This window comes from Solanum stenotomum, chromosome 11, assembly GCF_019186545.1.
Source record: "Solanum stenotomum isolate F172 chromosome 11, ASM1918654v1, whole genome shotgun sequence".
Lineage (NCBI taxonomy): Eukaryota > Viridiplantae > Streptophyta > Magnoliopsida > Solanales > Solanaceae > Solanum > Solanum stenotomum.
In genome coordinates, this window is record NC_064292.1 from 48,061,571 (window position 1) to 48,081,163 (window position 19,593).

Here is a 19,593-nt window from a genome sequence, read left to right on the forward strand (position 1 = left end):
TGGAGCATTAAGTACTCCTTCATTTTAATCAATCTCGTGTATATGGAGGTGCCTTTGGTTAAGATATGGAGAAAATGAAATTATTTGAATTGACATAAACCACAAACCACTAAGCAAGTATATAGCGAGAGAAAAAGAAAAGAGATTCACTACTATTCACTGATAGTAATCAGTAGACAAGAAAATTCCACTATCAACTCATTTTTAGAAATATTTATTTCTTTTAATATATTCACATATTATTAATATTTAAATTAAAATAACAAAAAGCGTATTATATGGTAACTTGGACTCTAAATTAATTATAAGAGTTTATTTACAATTCTTATTTGGCTTACCAAAAATAGAAGATTCTTTCACACAATTTATTCCTCATTATTTCATTCTCGGTTCTTTGTCAACACCATTAAAGCAATTTGAAACAATTATCAGTGTGATAACTTTTTACTCATATTTTTAGAATCTAAATAATTAAAGACAATAAGACAATTCTGACAACTTTTTACTCATTCTTTTTTCAGAATCTAGATATTAATCTCATAAGAAAACTATTCACAACTTATTAAGTCTTCTTCGCAACATGAAAAAGTGTATGGATAGGTATTTCATTGCTTCAGTGTTTACTCTTCTTAGTTTATTCAATCAACAACACAAATTAATTGAAAACAAATTTTAATACATATACCACCATGTGTACTTAAAACTAAATAGTACTCAAAGTCGATCATACCAAAAATATTTTAACTTTATTTTCAAAGAATTAAATCTTAGATATGTAAAACATGTTTTAAAAAATAAATTAAAAATAAAGGAAGATGAAAATTCATTAAATGTGAAAATATAATAATTAAATTAAGAGAAATAAGTATTTTTTAAAATGACCTAGTCTTCCAATTTTGGTGGAACAGAAAGAAATATTTTTCAAAATAAGTTGATTTTGAATCATGCATATCCTAAAATTTCCTTTCTGTTCCATCAAAGTTGGAAGACTTGGTCATCTGATAACAAATCATATCTTATAATAAATAATTATTTATTAAGTTGATTTATCAGATGATCACTCTTTGTCGTAACCAAATTGGAAAACAAACTCTGCTACTATAATGGACAAAACTTCAGCAGAGTTACCAACAGAAATCCTTCATCAAATACTCTCTCTTCTCCCAACTAAAACTGCTGCTCGAACTGCATTGTTGTCCAAATCATGGCTTAAAGCATGCTCTACGAAACCCCATCTCTGTTTCGATATATCTGATCCCGTAGAATATCGAGCTCATGAATTCCTGAGAATTGTAGATAATACTTTGGAAAGGTATCACCGCGATAATAATCTACCTATTTCATCTTTTGAGCTTTGCATCTCCTTTTATGATCACATTTATTGTGACGGTCTAGTCGATAAATGGTTAGATATTATAACAGATAAAAGAGCTTCAAAGGTTTCACTTTTTGTGAAAAGCAAAGCTAAAGAATATTGTGAAAGATATAATTTGTTTGTTCATAACATATTTAAGATGAAATTCATACAACATTTGGAGTTAAATCATTGCCAAATATTACTAGCGAAACGAAAAGCACTCTTTTATGATGATAAAATTAAGTGTGATAACCTGAAAAACATAACCTTCTGTTATGTTACCATTTCACAACTAGCACTTGAAAGCCTGATTTCATGTTGCCCTCAGATTGAGAAGGTATCAATACAATACTGTGTCGGGTTCAATAGCATTCGTGTTTCAAAAACTCTTCCTAAACTTGTGTGTTTTAGTATCTTTTGCTGCCCAATTGTGGAAGTTGAAATTGTTGATGCACCAAAACTGCTATCTTTCGAATATGTGAACAAAGGTGATTCCACGCCTTATTTATCTAGTGATAATCTTCACATATGTTTGCGAACAATAGAGATTGGTACTTGTCAAAATCTCAGAAGGGTAGAATTTGTGAAGGTCACAGTTGAGTATTGGGATCTCTTCAAGATCATACAAAACTAACACTCCGTGAAAGAGTTAATTTTACACTACTGTAGGTACTTGAGAAAAATAAAAATCTCAAGTTCAACACTCGAGGTTTGTAGCATAGTTCAGTGTGATTTAGTAGAGGAAGCCATTTTTGATACGCCCAAATTACTCTCCTTAGCCTTCTCCGATCAAGATAGACTACCTTCTTTATCTTTTGAAAGGGCTCCGAGCCAATGCAGAGTTTCCATAAACATTGACATTTTATGGGACGTTCAGCACCTCATGAACTTACGGAGATTTCTAGTTGAGTTGGGTGATCAAGTTGTAGATTTGACGTTGTCTACATTCTCTAAAAGCTTGATTTTACCAAGAGGAATTTATCATCTTCCCACACTTGAAGTTGAGCATTTGGAACTATCTTATAGTGATATTACAACCGCGACATATTCATCTTATAACTATGATGTCATCTTCGCAATTTGTTTGCCCAAGATTTTAACGTTACAGTGTGACAAGAAACTTAAAAAGTTTCTACGTCAACAATGGTTGAAGAAGAGAGAAAATAGATTTATCAAATGTACTTGGAAAAAGTATCTCATAAATGCTGAGATAGAGTACAAGAAAAGGAACGGAGACGATTGGATGACCCTTGATAGGAAGATACTGATAGCTGACCCGCATATTATTGAAGAGATCTATACAATCCGCTTCAAGCAAATTCAAAGAAATGAAAAAAATAAGTATTCATATATTCCAAGGTACGTAACAATTTGCTATGCACAATGTATGAATTATGATATCAATACTTTTCATCTCTTTCCATTTCCAAACAGTTAACATAACTTGTTATTTCTGCAGATGCATTCCGAGATGGATAGTTCATTGATTGGAGTGATCGCGATATGTGATAGCTCGTTCTTCTTGGCTTCTATTTACATCGTCTGCAATACCAAACAGTGTAATGCAAATCTTTGCTCGGATTTGAATTGAATTAGGAAATGTTATTTGATTGAATTAGGATTTGAATTTTATGATTGATATAAGGTGTTAGTAACTGGGTTGTGAATTTAATGTTTTATATATACGTATTTTCGTATCTTATTCATGTTAAATAAATTAGCAGAAAGATGTAATGTTAAGCAATACTTTATTTTTATACTATATATTATGATTGGTCCATTTTCTTCACTTTCTTGTCTGAGCAAAACTCCATATGCTCTTCCATGGATAGAATTTCACAGTTACCAACTGAAATTCTTCACCAAATACTATCTCTTCTCCCTACTAAAACTGCTGCTCGAACCGCGGTGTTGTCGAAGCAATGGCTTAAAGCATGCTAACAAACTCCAATCTCTGTTTTGACGAATCTGATTTTGGCGAAGAACAACAGAATAATGGTAGGTTTGTAGACTTTCATGGTGAATTCTCGAGGTTAGTACATTATACTTTGGAAAGATATAGCCGTGAAAATCTACCTATTTCGGCTTTTAAGCTTCACATCTCTTTTTCCGATCAAACTGATGTGAAGGTCTAGTTGATAAATGGTTAGAAATCATAGCAGAGAGAAGGGCTTCACAGGTTGCACTTTTGGTGAAAAGCGAATCTGGAGTTTATTCGAAAAGATATAGTTTGTTAGTTGATTCCATATTTGCGATAGAATCGTTGCAGGTGTTGGAGATAAATTGCTGCAGAATATTGAAGCAAAAATTATTACTTTCCGAAGATAAAATTAAGTGCAGTAACCTAAAAAATCTAACTTTGTGCTATGTTACTGTTACTGAATCAGCACTTGATAGTCTAATTTCGTGTTGCTCTCAGATCCAGAAGATATCATTTCAACACTGTTTGGGGTTCAATTGCATTCGTGTTACGAAAAATCTTCCTAATCGTTTGGCTCTTCATATCTTAAAATGCCCAATTATAGAAGTTCATATTGGTGATGCACCAAAACTGCTATCTTTCGAATATGTGAACAAAGGTGATTCCGAGCGTTTATATCGTCATAATCATGATTCATGACGTATGTTTGCGGACGTTAGAGATTGGTACTTGTCAGAATCTGAGAAGGGTAGAATTTGTGAAAGCTGAGATTGATGATGTGGTTCTTTTCGAGCTTATACCAAAACTACACTTCATCAAGCAGTTGATCTTACACTACTGTAAGTACTTGAAGACAATAAAAATCTCAAGTTCAACACTCGAGGTTTGTAGCATAGAAAGTTGTGCTTGCTTAGTGCAAGCCACTTTTGATGTGCCCAAATTACTCTCCTTAGTTGTCAAGCCAATGCAGGACTTTGGTGAACGTATAAGACTACCTTGTTTATCTTTTGCTTCAAGCCAATGCAGAATTTCCATAAAGTATGGCGATCTACCATCTGATGCCGAGCACATCATTGACTTACGGAGATATCTAGTTGAGTTGAATGATCAAGTTGTAGACTTGACATTGGATAGTATCGGTAAAGGGTTGAGAGCAACAAGTGGAGTTGATCATTTTCCCTCAACTGAAGTTGAGAATTTGATATTAACCTATTGTGACTGGTCAATTACGTCATATTCATCTTACTTAAATGACGTCTTCTGGATTTGTTGGCCCAAGAATTTAACTGTACATTGTGGCAACAAATTTAGAAAGTTCGTATGTCAACAATTGTTGAAGAAGTGCTGGTGGAGGAGACCTTCTAAATGTTCTTGGTTAGCTGTTTATGTCCATTTAAGCTTATTTTCATTTTCTCCATTGGACCTCCAATGTTATGCTGTTGGTATGGTCTCTAATTAATTGGATTTGATATTTTTGTCGACTTACAACAAAAAGTACTACTAGATAGTTCTTTATATCTGTCAAAGTCTTGGTGCGCAGATTTACATGTTAACAAATACGTGATAGAAATGCGAGCTGTCTGAAACACCATCATTCGATACTTGCATAAACAATATCACTTTTCATATACATTACTGCAGGATTAATGCTAACCAATCCACTCAGTGCTGCAGAACAGGAATTTGAGAACTATACTACTCCATCTGTTTCAATTTGTTTGTCTGATGAGTGACTCAACACAAAGTATAAAGAACGTAAAGAAGATTTTTAAATTTTGTGATTTTAAACTAATAATATGTAGAATGTTCCAAAATATCATTTAATTTTGTGGTATTAAACATTTCCCGTGAAAAATGCATTTTTAACTTCCTGGAGAGTATAAAATGTCAGTTCTATTTTTTCTGAGGTTTAGCTAATAAAAAACTTTAATCTAATTGGTGTGCCGTGTAGTGTAAAGAAATTCTTCCAATTATATGGATCATTCTGTTGGGAACAAGTTATCTCGAGATTAATTAAATGACGGATAAATAATTCCAGAACTGCCTAATACCTTGACCAAACACAGAATAAATAGTTACTTATACCTCACAACTCTCAACAAGGTCTGCTACTGCCATGGATAGAATTTCAGATTTACCAACTGAAATCCTTCACTAAATACTCTCTCTTCTCCCCATTAAAACTGCTGCTCGAACCGCCGTGTTGTCGAAGCCATGGCTTAAAGCATGCTATACAAATCCCTATCTCTGTTTTGATCAATATGATTCTGAACCACCGCGGCTGCATAACGGTATGTTCATAGACTTTCATGATCAATTCGTGACGATCGTAGACAATACTTTGGAGAGATATCGCCGTGAAAATCTACAGATTTCAGCTTTTAACCTTCGCATCTCTTTTTCCGATCAAACTGATTGTGACGGTCTAATCGATAAATGGCTAGATATCATAGCACAGAAAAGTGTTTTACAGGTTTCACTTTTGGTGAGTTGCAGATCTGAAATTTCATCTTTTCGATTTGTTGGCCCAAGAGTTTAACATTTCAGGAAAGTGACAAAAGATTTAGGAAGTATCTACGACAACAATTGTTGAAGAAGAGACAATGGAGTTTTCCGAGATGTACTTGGAAGGAGTGTATGATGAATGCTCAGATAGAGTACAAGACGATTGGATTACTCTTGATAGGAAAATATTGGCAGCTGACACTCGTATTATGGAAGAGATGAAAACAATCCGCCTTACGCTGTACAATGTATGAATTATGATATTGATCACGTCTTCCAGTTTCCATCCCCTTTCCCTTTCCTAACAATTAATGGAGTTTGTTATTTCTGAAATGGATACCTCATCATGGAGTGATCGATATAGATCACTCATTCTTCAAGCTATCTTCTTTGCTTTATTTTTTCTTATTTTCTTTAATTAACCCAATAATTTGATGGAGTTCGAAGTATTAGGACAGAAGGTTAGTAGGTAGCTGAGTGTTGTCTCACTTTGTGTGTGAGAGAGACATGGGCTAGCTGTTGGGGTTTATTTGCCCTGATTTCTTACCATAAATAGGTTTTCCTTTTAGGAAAAGGTTTTAATATTTTACTAGTCCTTTTCTTGTAGGAAAGGTTTAGGACTCTATAAATATAGGTTTGTTCCTTCTAACTTAATTAGCATTCACAATGTAGTCCTAGGGTTTTGAGAGTTGTGGTTATGAGGGAGAATTTTGTGTACCTCCTTGTATTCCGAGTGAATTGTTTGAGGTTGTTTCTCTCTATATTTTGTACTCTCATATTTATAGTGGATTGCTCATCTCCTTTGTGGACGTAGGTCGATTGATCGAACCACTTTAAATCTGTCTCTTTTGGTGTGTTTCTCGTTTGTCTTCTTACTCATGGTCTTTCGAGGTTTGCTTTGCTAGCTTCCGCGTTACACCTGCTTATTTCGGTCCTAACACTAGCCTCCTCCTCTCTTCTTCTCTTTTAGTTATCACTATTGGGTTTTAGCAAAGGTGTGAATGAGAAATAAAAGAGAAAATGGAAAAAGAACCAATTTGGAGGGAAAATGAAATGTATTTGAAGATGAAAAGTCATTTCTCTAATATTGGTAGAAGAAAGGAAATTGTTGTCCTTATATTAGGAAACACTTACTTTAGTTCTTAAAGGGTTAAGATTTAAGAAGAAGGTGCCCCTCGCTCGACTTTGGATTTGGATTTGGCAAATGGTGTGATTGATTGATAATATTTTTGGAATTTATTTAATCAATCTCATTAACTGATTTCCTTTCTCTTATAAATTAATTCAGAATGTTAGTTATTTAACAGAATTAATTTCGCGTAATGGAATTAATTTGAAATTCGCATGTAATGGTAGAAACGTTCTAAAGGGACCTGTTCCTTCCGAAAAGACGTTACTTTTCCCAAAAAGACACAACGTTATGGAGAGACAATTGTCCGAACAGACACGTTCCTTGCTGCAATTGGCTATAAATAAAAGGTTTTTTTCGTTTTTCATTCACTGAAAATTTTTCCTCTCTGCATACATTTTCTTACATAAACAAAATTGTCGATTGATCGAGTCTGTGTGTGCTCTCGTTACTATTCTTACGTTCGCTGAAATTATTGAAATTTGAGGTACCGCTACTTCTCTAATAGGTTAATCCGTTTTATCTTGGGAGGAATTAATCTGCAACCTCGGGTACTTGAGGGGATTAAATTTCTTAAACAAACATAGTGGGTTCTGTGGACTCGGATTAATATTTCTGTTTGTTTCATCTATTTTCTATTTTTGGTTTGCTAACCTTAATACAGGAGATAACTATCACAAAGTTTCTTATTTTTCAATCAGTGGTGTGTCGAGTGAAACGATTCCTAGTTAGGGTTCATATTTTGCAACTGGAAAACAATGGTGTGTCAAGTGAAACTGGAAAACAATGGTATGTCGAGTTAATCTGATATCCAAATGAAGGAATCTGACCGAAATTCCTAGTTGGGGTTCCTATTTTGCAGACTGAAATTCCTAGTTGAGCTAATGAAATCGAAATGGAGATAAGAGTTTGAGCGTTTACCTTTCGAGATAGAGACTTCAAAATGCTCGCTTCAGAGCTTCAAGATGGAGACTTGGGAGGAGAGGAAGCTTCAAAGCTTGAGAGCCTTCATTGGAGTTTCAGAGCTTGAGAGCGTGAATTTCTAGAGAGGGACTTGAAATGTTGAAAATTTTGTGCCCTAGAATATCACTTTAAAAAATTTTGCAACGGAATTAGTGACGATTTTTAACATCCGTCGCTTTCAAATAAATATATATATTTAGAAAAAAATATATTGACGGATATTTTCGTCACTATATAATATAAATTTTATAAAAATATATTTAGCAGTTTAGCAACTTTTTTTCCGTCTCCCCATATTAATCAAATTTGCCACCCCTACTTTATTGCTAAATCCGTAGAAAAAATAAGGCGCCAAAATTTCGCGCTAATATTTAGCGACGAATTAAATATTCCGTTGCACATCCGTTGCTATATTATAAATCAAAAAATCATTTGTTAATTTTGCAACAAAATGGTTATTCCGTTTCAAATTTATCGTTATATAGTGACAGAATATCGTTCATCGCTAATATCCGTCGTTAAACGTTGTTTTTTTAGTAGATATATTAATATATTTATAAATAATTTTAAGGGAAAAGGCTCAAATATGCCATCGAACTTTGAGAAAATTTTCATCTATGCCATTCGTTACAAGTTTGGCTCATCTATATCGTTTCCATTCAAGAAAAGGCTCATCTATGTCGTTTCCATTCAAGAAAAGGCTCATCCATGTCATTACTTGTTAACTAAAAACAGTTCCGTTTTGCAAAACCATTTTTTACATGTGGTCAACTATGATTCGGTCAAGTCATCAATTAAATCATATTTTTAAGGGAAAAGGCTCAAATATGTCATAGAACTTTCAAAAAAGATTTATTTATGTCATTTGTAAAAAGTTGGGTTCATCTATGTCATTTCAGTTAACAAATAATGGCATTGATGAGTCATTACTCAAACGAAAATGGCATAGGTGAGTCAAGCTTTTAACGAATGACATAGATGAACTTTTTCTCAAAGTTTGATGGCATATAAAATCACCCATCCTAGGTATTTCAATTTTTTAAAATATTGTCATATACGGGTGTTCATGATTTGGTTAAAAATCAAATCAAACTAATTAAAATAAATCGATAGTTATTTGTATTTGATTTGATTTCAAATTTTCAAAAACCAATAATATTTGATTTTATTTTATTTTATTAAAAGAAACTGACGAAAAAAAATAACAATCATATACATAATCAAATATATACGATATATTAGTATTTATAAATAATTTTAATTACTTTTTTATCAAAAGATTTTTTATCTCTAGTAGGCAAAACTTTCTTCCGATAAACCCATATATTTAACTATTATATACTCCCTCCATCTCAATGAAAAAGTTTGAACAAATTAACATGAAATACACGTGCAAAGCACGTGTCCAAATACTAGTTTCATTATACAGAGCATAAAAAATAGCTTGTTCGGTATAATATTTAGAGCAGTTATTGACTAGTATTTAACTTCTATAACCGTCAGCCGAACCTGGAACTAAACATGTACACAAAGGTGCAGCAAGTATAGAGTGAATACGAAAAACACGTATACTCATTGCACATACAAGGAATTAGCTTTAGACTAGACTCTTCTTGTTGCTGCATCATCATATAAGTAAATAATGTAATGTGTTTATTTGTATGTATTGATATAGTTCAAAGGATCCATTCTGGGAATAAACTGATGAAACTCAAGCACAATATATGTTAAAGGAATAAATGTCATCACATAGAGTAGGCACTAACGAAATAGGAATGAACTATCAAATATTACTTGCGTATTTAACGAAGGAAGTATCAAGCAGGAAGTGCGTTTTCAATGTTTGATGGCATAAGTATGTTGAATCCGTCTGCTGCTGTGGATATAACCATTCCTGGGATCTGAGGATGCCAGTGAAGTTCTTTCAAATCTTTCTGACCCTGTTACGAGTGCAAGAGAAATGACATCAGAATAAGAAATTATGGTCAAAAACACACCTGAAGTATCATATTTTTGCGAGAAATGGTCAAAAACACACCTGAAGTATCACGTTTTTGTGAGTTTCTTACCTGAACTATATGGTGTTCACTTTTCCTACATGAATGAATGATGGTGATATTTCAGGTAGGAAAAGGGAACAACTGATAGTCGGTGTGTGTTTTGATTTAAAAAAGGGAAAAGGCTCAAATATGCCATCGAACTTTCAGAAAAGGCTCATTTATGTCATCCGTTAAAAGTTTGGCTCATCTATGTCATTACCATTTAAGAAAAGGCTCATTCATGCCATTATTTTTTAACAGTGGTTTTGCAAAACCATTTTTTACACGTGGCCAATTATAATTCGGCCACATCATTATTATTTTTATAAAAAAAAATCAAAATTCTGAATAAAAATTGAATTATAATTCGGCAACGTCATAATTTTTTTTTAATTCAATTTTTGTTCNGAATAAGAAATTATGGTCAAAAACACACCTGAAGTATCATATTTTTGCGAGAAATGGTCAAAAACACACCTGAAGTATCACGTTTTTGTGAGTTTCTTACCTGAACTATATGGTGTTCACTTTTCCTACCTGAATGATGGTGATATTTCAGGTAGGAAAAGGGAACTACGGATAGTCTCTAACAACTTATGTGGCCGAATTATAATTGGCCACGTGTAAAAAATGGTTTTGTAAAACCACTGTTAAAAAATAATGGCATGAATGAGCCTTTTCTTAAACGGTAATGGCATAGATGAGCCAAACTTTTAACGGATGACATAAATAAGTCTTTTCTGAAAGTTCAATGGCATATTTGAGCCTTTTCCCTTTAAAAAATTGGTAATAATTATAGTTCAGGTAAGGAACTCGCGAAAATGTAATACTTTGAGTCTGTTTTTAACCACTAACACTCAGAATAAACTTAAAGCAGATAAACTTTGCTCTCATCAGAGAGAAATAGAGATCAACATAAGTACCTGATGGACGAAGAGAAGTTGTGGGGGTAAATCTGTTGGGGCATTGACTTGCTCTTTCATTTGAGCTTTGAACTCGGTCTCCTCTTCCTCATCTCTCTCCAAAGAAAGGTCCCATATACTGATAAATAGAAAAAGGATGGTGAGACAAACACGTCCATAGAGACTTATTGCAAAAACAGATCCGTAGTGACATAATTAAGGATGTTCAACATTCCCATTAGAGTTCTTACGTCAACTGATTGTCTGATGATGAAACAGCAACGATTGAGGAGGCTTCACGGGAGGCTGCATGAGGAGGACTCCATTCGATAGAAGTGATGGGATGTTTGTGATATTCAAAGTACGCCACGAGGTCCACGGTAGTGTCCCGTCCTTCCTGTCAAAGGAATAAGCAGTTGTTTCTTTCCCTATTACCTTCTCTTAAAGAACATTTAAAAAAAAAAAAAGAACCACACTTTCTCCCCTATGAAGACGGTTGGAAGTAAGACGAGATGAACTTCTACTAATCTCATCCGCACTTCCCAGCCCACCAAGTATTAGAGAATCAATACACATTCAAGTGCCAAGAATTTAAAGAGTACTAACAGAATACCTTTACGAATCTAATATCGTGAACACAAAATGTCCCATCATCACCTCCAGATGCAAGCATATTGCTCGCCAACCTAGTGAAAAACAATCAAATTTCAATATAACCATAAGTATAGATGTGGAAGGTAACAACAATTGAGGTCCAGTACTTGTTCCATGATATAACATTGACATCTGCCTTATGTGTCTTTATAGTTGCAGAAGGAGAATTTCTCTCACGGATGTCCCATAATGCAATAGTTCCATCAACTGAGCAAGAGCCGAACCTAAAAGGATCTATAGGACTCCACTGCATCAGAGAAAGTCGGCTTTAGAATTTAGCGTAAGTAATGAGAAAAGTTGAAAGTGAGGTAACTCTAGCTATAGGAGCGCTCACTTGAAGATCTTCAACACTTGCAGTGTGTCCAATAAAAGGATTAGCATCAATATTCCATGTACCAGAAGTTGGCTCCCATAAATAGATACAATTCTTGCAGTCCCCTAGTAACAACATCAGACGTTAGATCAAGTAATATCTTTTTTGTCAAAAACCGTGATGTCTGTGTCAGCTTGCGCACATCTCGACTAATTCCACGAGATACCTGTCACCTCCCACCAGCAACAAGTACCAGGTACCTCTGTTCACCAAGACTATGACATATGCCATGTCACCACGGAATGTAATTATGTGCAAAGAGTAATTTGCCGTACCTGAAAGAAGCCTCCCTGGTTCAAGAGGACTCCAATCTATAGCATAGCCTTCATCTTTGTGTCCGCCAAACTTAACCAAGGGCGATTGATTAGAGACTGCAGAAGCCCCGTGGCTCTCTGAATCTGCCAAAGCATTTAAATGCGAGCTAAAATCCCACACCTGTTAGTGCATTAAACTTATAAGAGGAGAAATTATACTACACAAGGTAGACCTAAAATCATATGGAAGGAAGTTGTCCTTGGGATCAATGCAAACTTAGCTAAAGATAGGACTAAATGGAAGAAAAACATTTATCTACTAGGCAGAAAAATAGGATTTGGGTTTGTTAGAGAACTCGTATTATTTTTTATTTTATCATTTAAAACTTCAAACTTATGGTCTTACCTGAACATGACCAGTATCAGCCCAAGAAGCAACTATATTGGGGTTTTGCGCCATAGCACGTATACGATTAACACATCCTTCATGAGACACCTTGCGTAGCTGTACAATTTTGGAAAATGTGATGTATACATAACAGTGTCATATTAACTTTATCGATGATGTTAAGAAATAAAATACCTGTAGAATAGCTTCCTCTTCTTCTTCATCACTGTCGCTACTTTCACTGTCCATATCAGAGTTCTCATCGCCTGGCACCAAGTCCCGCCTTTTTCCAGATATATTAGATAACTTGAAAATCCCAATCGAGTTCCAAGAACTTTTCTCTGCCTGAAAGATATGTTTCAGGAGCTTAAATCTTCTCTTACTAAATCAAATTTTGGTTTTCTCCATTTTCATTTTCCCTACTATAAAAAGGAATTCTAAACCATAACATTGGCGAACAAAATGTACATTCATTAGAAAAATGAACTGGATTACAGAAACTAAAACAGAAGGAATTTCTGCAATCAATACAGATAGCTTTTGCTAATTACTTTTTCTTATCAAAAAGAGTTTGGCCAATGTATAGAAATCATCCTCTGAAGTCTGAAGCTAATTCCCAACAACTCTTGGCTAGAAATAAATGACCACCCTTAGTTCGTGATATTTCCATTTCAAAAGAGGTAAGATACAGTGAATCGGGAACAATTAATTAAGAATTCAATTTTTTTTTATGGAACAGAACAAACATATGAATATGCATGGATCATACCTTTCATTCCACTTCAAGTCCCTATGTTAATAGCGAACTTGTTCTTTTTCAAGGGAAACAAAAAAGCTTTCACCGGATGTGGGCTTTTCAGAGTGTTTTAACGTTAAGCATAGTCATGATTTTTTCAATCTACCTGTCTATTCAGCAAATAAATAGCAGTTTGACTTGAATGTCCCTTGTTTTAATACACGATGATGGTGATGAATCATTCTCATACATTGCCATAATCTTTTCGGATGTTCCCTAGTTATGCTAGATTTTGATGATAAAACAAAGGGAGCCTAGAGATACAAAGAGCATTTTCCAATCATAAAATCACAAAGCTGACCCAAAAAGTGTGTGAAATTCATCATTCTCCGCTTGTAAGCCAAGCTTTTCAAGAGAATCTTTTAGGATGTTATGATGATCCTAATTAGAATTAACAAGCAGGTCGAGCTGACATAACATGACATTACAACAAAAACAACCTTTACCAGCATTACTTAATTGTCATTGGATCCAATGTGCGACATTTACAAAGAGTGCTAATTGTCACTAAAGAAATATGTTTAGCGACAATTAAGCTATTGTCATTATTATTTTCGGTTTAGTGTGAAAAGAGAGCTTACTTGTGTTCCTGCTACACAATATACAGTATGAGGAAACTCAGTCCGCACCAAACCAAGCGAGTCACGCACCATATCGAAACTGCCAATTCAATCAATATATCAATCACATCCAAAACTGTTTTAAAACTTCATGTCCCAATATTCGCAATGCGATACATAACAAAACAAATATCAATTGGTACAACTCTGGCAATAGAGAAAATACCTCATACAAGGCCAGCCAATGTGGAAGGCATGAAGAGAATTATATGCAGAAGGATCACACTGAAGCTCTTCACCTTCCTCCAATTCGTCTACTCCTGGTTGCCATACTTTAGCTGCCAATGAGGGCACGGAATCCGAGGACCCTTCCCCTTTCTTTAATATTCAAATTTCAGATTTTCTTTCATGTAACAAAAATTATCAAACTACGTAAATTTGATCAAAAAGAAACTTTTATTGGCAAGGGAACCCACAGACTGGGCTCCTATGCAATAACCGGCAAACCACACAAGAGAAATAAACTACACTAGGCAAGCTTTGTATGACAGAACTCGACCATAAGGATATTAACTTTGATCAAAATTTCAAAATATATTTTCTCAACCTATTCATAAAGAATTGCAATTTATAGTACTTTTAAAATATTATGGCAATTTAATTTGATTTAGCTTTAAAAATTAGTCAAATTAACTCTCGTCTAGAAGCAAAACTGGAACAAAGTGAATAGCAAAAAGATACAAATTATGAGAGAGAAAAAATTGCACCTTGTTGTTGGTTTTAGCTTTTTTAGGGTTCTTTAAGCTTCGGACCATCTTGGAATTGTTACACTGTAAATAAGAACGAACGAAGACGACTGAAGGTGAAGCAGAGACTCAACTGCCTTTTATGGGTTTTAGAATTAAGGTTTTACTTTTTATAAGCCTCTTAAAATAATATTAATTAAAATATAATATTTTTATTTTCTTATTTATATGTTAAAATATAATTTCTCTTCATAGAATTTTATCTCCGGAAGAGAAAAAAAAACGTTTGTTCAATTTGTGTTTATGGATATCAACACACACCTTGAAAGTAACAAGTCATTTGTTACATGGACAAATTAAGTTGTCACGTGCTTTTTGACAATTGTATTCAAATACTTGATCTAGTCGGTTTCAAATTCGGATGAACCCCCTTATACTCCCAGTAGTGGCAGATTGAAGATACATATGAAAGTCTGTTATAGTTTGAGTTAATAGAGAGTTCCCCCTTGCATATAAAAAAAATAACCATGGACAACACTACCTAATATTCGGTTTATACATGTATAGGTGTTTTCATAAATCAAAATGACGAACACCAAGGTCCAAAACGCATTCAGAAAACAAAAACCCAACACGCCCACTGCGACAACTAATATCGAAAAACTGGAAATTGAAAAAAGGATGCATCTCCATAAAAAGTACTCATATTTGATTGTATTAATCCAAGTGCAATCGGCAAAACTTTGATCCCAAAAGTAAAAACATGCTTGCGCAGTGGGAAGATTTATAGGAACTATAGATCTCCAAAAGGCAGGACAAGAAAGTTCAAATGCAAACAATACAAAAATACCCTAACAAACTTTTTGCAAGTGTCCAGATTACGCATTCTAAAGAGAAGCATAAAACATAAAGGAATCTGCATGTAGATAATTTATCTCTTCTTGGAGACACCAACAGTCTTTCCCCTGCGACCAGTGGTCTTTGTGTGCTGACCACGGACACGGAGGCCCCAGTAGTGACGCAAACCACGGTGATTCCTGCCAGCAACAGATATAATCAATATATAAGAAAAAAGTAGTGAAGATGTTAGTAGTAAAAGCATATGGCCTGATAACACACCTGATCTTCTTCAGCCTTTCCAAGTCATCCCTAAGTTTCATGTCAAGGGCATTAGATGTAACTTGGGAAAACTTGCCATCCTTGTAATCCTTCTGTCTGTTCAAAAACCAATCTGGGATTTTGAATTGGCGAGGATTAGCCACAACTACCATCAAGCTATCAAGCTCTGCAGCAGTAAGCTCACCAGCCCTACAGAAGACAGAGGAGATAAACAAATTTAGATAACCTTACAGCAAGGCTAAAATATAGAGCTGGAAAAAGAGCATGGACACTAATGCAACACCTATTGCTACGTAATCACTTAGTCACGCCCACAAAATAAACTACAAATAAAATAACTACCAAGTTTTGTAAGTTGGTTATATTCTTTCTCGTTAGATCACCAAAAACACAGATCATTAGAAGATTATCCTAACTGGAAGTTGATGTGGTAAAGAGTAACACCAAATCCATGCACCGACAATTGGATATAAATATAGGAATAATAAAACTATTTTTTCTAGAAAAAGGTAATTTAGTTGAGTGTAATTTGGTAATCAAGTGGACACTCTATTGAAGAGATGCAAATGAAGAAAAATAAAATATACATCTGTTCCATGAAAAGCAAAGAACACAAATATCAAATATATGAAATAGCAGATTGAAAAAAAACGTAATTAAGTAAAATATGTCGAGTCGAAACAACAGAATATATGGAGTAAATCGAGGGAAAAAGGACACTTCATGTTTTTAATTCAGGTGCAACTAAGACCGATTTGGATTGGCATAAATTTAAGTGCACTTAAGCGCAAATAACCTTAAAGCACTTCTGTAGTGTTTGGGCAAAACAAAAGAAGTGTTTTTAAGCCAAAAAGACGAAACAAGTCAAAAGTTAGAATTCTTAACTTAAAACTTTTGCCTTGTAAGTCAAAACCTACAAGACCTTTCAATCAGGCTTTAAGTTATGTTTTGTGACCAAGATTAAACATAGAGTTTAATGGAGTATCACATACTTTTCCTATAACCAATCACTAAGATATTTATCCATAACATCTCCATACCAATTGATCATATTATATTTGAGGCAAGCCTTCAACTCCTCGGTGCATACTCTATAGTGTGGCTTAAGCAAAGTGAAACATTCAAACAGCAGTAGCCAAGAATTTCATACCCACAAATACAAAATTAGAAACCCTCCTCAAATGGGTCACCCTCCTAAGCTCGACCTCTAATTCACATTCATATAGTGACCACCATTTCTATTTGTGTTCATCATAATGAAAGTAAAGGATACTTATTCTATCCATTTATTTCATTTTTAATAGTACTTCGGTTAGTATATGGTAATAGTCTATACCAATATTTCAAATAAACCCCAATATCCTATACTATATCCTATCCTAACAACGATTGGTCCCTTTATAACTTCCTTGTCTCACCCATTTTAGTCTCTAAATCACATCTTCATTTCTTCGGGTTTTTTTATATTTGTGTTGTGCGGGTCAGCTTGCGCACATCTCAACTAATTCCATGTATACTTATCACCGCCCACCAGCCACAAATACCAAGTAACTTTGCCCTTCAAAGCTAGAAAAAATGGAAGAAATCACGTAGTATTTTTTATCCAGGCTAGGATTTGAGCACCAGAAATCACCTAGTATTTCTGTCTAGGCTAGGATTTGACCACGAGATCTCACAGTTCTCGAGACACTTATTGACAACTAGGCCTTCCTACGCCTCAGTCTCATACTTGTTGGAGTTAATATTCTCAAATTAACTACTTTAAGCTATATTAACTTCAAATGAGCTTTACTTGTATCAAATTATTTTCTGTACTGTGCAACAATGATTCCAACTGAAAATATTAAAATCAAACAGTGTTTGACTGTGAATTCTAGAGTGAACACTATTACATATCTTCTTTTTTTTTAGTGGTGAACTCGTGTTCTCAAAATCATAGATTCGGCACTGTCTACAAATACATCTAAGTAAAAAAATAATACAATAAACTACATAGAAAGGTTATCAACAAGCTGGATCTAAACAAAAAATAATGACAATACGCTTAAAAATAAAATGAAAAATCACCTCTTGTTCATGTCGATATCGGCTTTTTTGCAAGCAATGTTAGCAAAACGGCGACCGATACCTTTGATAGAGGTCATAGCGAACATGATCTTCTGCTTTCCATCAACATTTGTGTTTTGCACACGAAGAATGTGCTGAAACTCTTCGTTTGCAACCAGAGACTATATATATAATATCAAAATCAAACAACAAAATTTAAAAAACGAATCAGTAAGAAAAAAAAGCGCAATTGCAGTAAACTAGAGAGAGATTTGTACAGGAATAAGCGTGGTTGAGAACACATACCATGGCTAGGGTTTCACTGTGTTACACTGCGGCTGCTGCTTTTGTTTTGGAAGAGATGCCAAGCTCTTAGAAAACCCTAGAATACGAGAAGCGAAAAATAAAAATGCAATGATACATAAATACTCCATGAGGATAAGGGTAATTTGGTAAAACAACAAGAAAGTTTAATTAAATTCTAAAAAACGCATATTACAAAAAATATATTTTAAAATAGCATGAATTAAATAAATGAAAAATGACAGAATTATGAAAAGTGTACCTCTAAATATGAGTTTCCAATTAAAAAAAATTCATAATTCTCTTCAAAGTGTTTTGTTTTTTTTTTACGATAGATGCATATTTAAAAAGATTTTTTTTAATTTAGAGTCATTCATTTTCTCTACGTAACAAAAGTAAGAAGAATATGAAAAAACTTTCGTAATTTTACAAAAATCTTTACTCATAGAGTTGTAATTTATTTCAAGCTATACCAATGTTGATTACAATTATCCCTATGACTTTGATTTGTGACCACATATACATATAACTCATGTTAGATTAAATTGTACTCTTGAAATTAAATTAGTTTGAATTAATTGTAAAATTTACCCAACGTTTCAGTATCTTAGTCTTTAAGTATGTGCCCCCTAGAGTGCCTTGGGGAATTTTGCTTATGTTGCAATGAAAATTTGGTACTATTCATATTTATTTATTGATGACAAACAAATTCGCAATCGTTATTCTTTGAATTTGCATAACATAAAAAAAATTCTATACAATTGCCCACAGATCATATAGAAACGATACATTATACTAAGCAAGCTTCATGAAACAAACTTTATCCAAAAAGGCGTTATCGTAGACAAAAAAATATCGAACTTGAAACCTCGATTATAAAATTCCAAGCCAAATCATTCAAATCACACTTTAAGGGTTATAAATCATAAAAATTATTAAAAGACCTAGTAAGTAGTTGCTCCATTCAATAGTTTAGATCCAAATAATTAATATATAAACCTATACCAGAAAGAGTAAGTATTTAATTATTGAGATTTAAGTAGACACTAACACCTTGTGTGGATGGTTGTTACCCGTTGTATTGTATTATATTATTGGTTTAAATATAATGTTTGTTTTGATTGTTACTTAAATTTTATTGTATCGCAACGTTTAAATCCATTGTTATGTAACGACGAAAAGACCTGTTTCATATAACAACCGATTTGGCGTGTGATCGCGTTATTACCTTAATATTTTCTTCTCATTTTGTCTTTATTTATTATTTAATAATCATATTTCATCTTTTATCCTACATGTTCATAGTAACTCTATCATGCACCCTACTTTTCTTGTAGGTTTATCATTCAAATTATGGACATGTGACATCATGCAATAATGAAGAACAATACAGTCTATTCAAACATTATATTCATTAAAACAATAAAGTACCATACGAAACAATATCTAATCACCATCCAAACAAATGAAACATGAGTTTGTGTTTTATAATTGATACTTGCTAGTCTTTCGAAAACAATCTTAATTTATACACTTGA

The 19,593-nt window shown here is 33.8% G+C and overlaps 3 protein-coding genes and 1 pseudogene across 3 annotated transcripts; 2 read left to right on the forward strand and 2 right to left on the reverse strand.

The window, feature by feature from the left end:
- The first annotated feature begins 1,103 nt into the window (after nt 1–1,103).
- LOC125845013 (putative FBD-associated F-box protein At5g56410) lies at nt 1,104–2,844 on the forward strand. The gene is given in 2 exon segments (XM_049524388.1): nt 1,104–2,716; nt 2,817–2,844. Coding segments are annotated over 2 exon segments (1,641 nt in total).
- Nucleotides 2,845–3,181: 337 nt separating this feature from the next.
- On the forward strand, nt 3,182–6,037 carry LOC125846012 (F-box/FBD/LRR-repeat protein At5g53840-like; annotated as a pseudogene).
- Nucleotides 6,038–9,658: 3,621 nt separating this feature from the next.
- LOC125845014 (protein HEAT STRESS TOLERANT DWD 1-like) lies at nt 9,659–14,683 on the reverse strand. The gene is made up of 12 exons (XM_049524389.1): nt 14,609–14,683; nt 14,068–14,219; nt 13,863–13,941; nt 12,681–12,830; nt 12,504–12,602; nt 12,119–12,278; nt 11,805–11,908; nt 11,578–11,717; nt 11,430–11,502; nt 11,068–11,213; nt 10,838–10,955; nt 9,659–9,815 (listed from the first exon to the last, which is right to left on the reverse strand). The coding sequence occupies exons 1-12, from the start codon at nt 14,654–14,656 to the stop codon at nt 9,693–9,695; spliced, it is 1,392 nt and encodes a 463-aa protein (XP_049380346.1). The 5' UTR covers nt 14,657–14,683; the 3' UTR covers nt 9,659–9,692.
- A 681-nt stretch (nt 14,684–15,364) lies between these two features.
- On the reverse strand, nt 15,365–18,150 carry LOC125845025 (40S ribosomal protein S18). The gene is made up of 4 exons (XM_049524409.1): nt 18,059–18,150; nt 17,774–17,934; nt 15,707–15,895; nt 15,365–15,624 (listed from the first exon to the last, which is right to left on the reverse strand). The coding sequence occupies exons 1-4, from the start codon at nt 18,059–18,061 to the stop codon at nt 15,519–15,521; spliced, it is 459 nt and encodes a 152-aa protein (XP_049380366.1). The 5' UTR covers nt 18,062–18,150; the 3' UTR covers nt 15,365–15,518.
- Nucleotides 18,151–19,593: the final 1,443 nt, after the last annotated feature.

Coding starts and splice junctions, on each gene's coding strand:
- LOC125845014 (XM_049524389.1), bottom strand. CDS start 14,656: ATGGTCCGAAGCTTAAAGAACCCTAAAAAAGCTAAAACCAACAACAAG. Junction 14,220..14,608: donor AAGCTAAAACCAACAACAAG/GTGCAATTTTTT, acceptor TGAATATTAAAG/AAAGGGGAAGGGTCCTCGGA. Junction 13,942..14,067: donor ATTGGCTGGCCTTGTATGAG/GTATTTTCTCTA, acceptor TTGAATTGGCAG/TTTCGATATGGTGCGTGACT.
- LOC125845025 (XM_049524409.1), bottom strand. Junction 15,896..17,773: donor GATATCGACATGAACAAGAG/GTGATTTTTCAT, acceptor TGTCTTCTGTAG/GGCTGGTGAGCTTACTGCTG. Junction 15,625..15,706: donor GAAAGGCTGAAGAAGATCAG/GTGTGTTATCAG, acceptor TGTTGCTGGCAG/GAATCACCGTGGTTTGCGTC.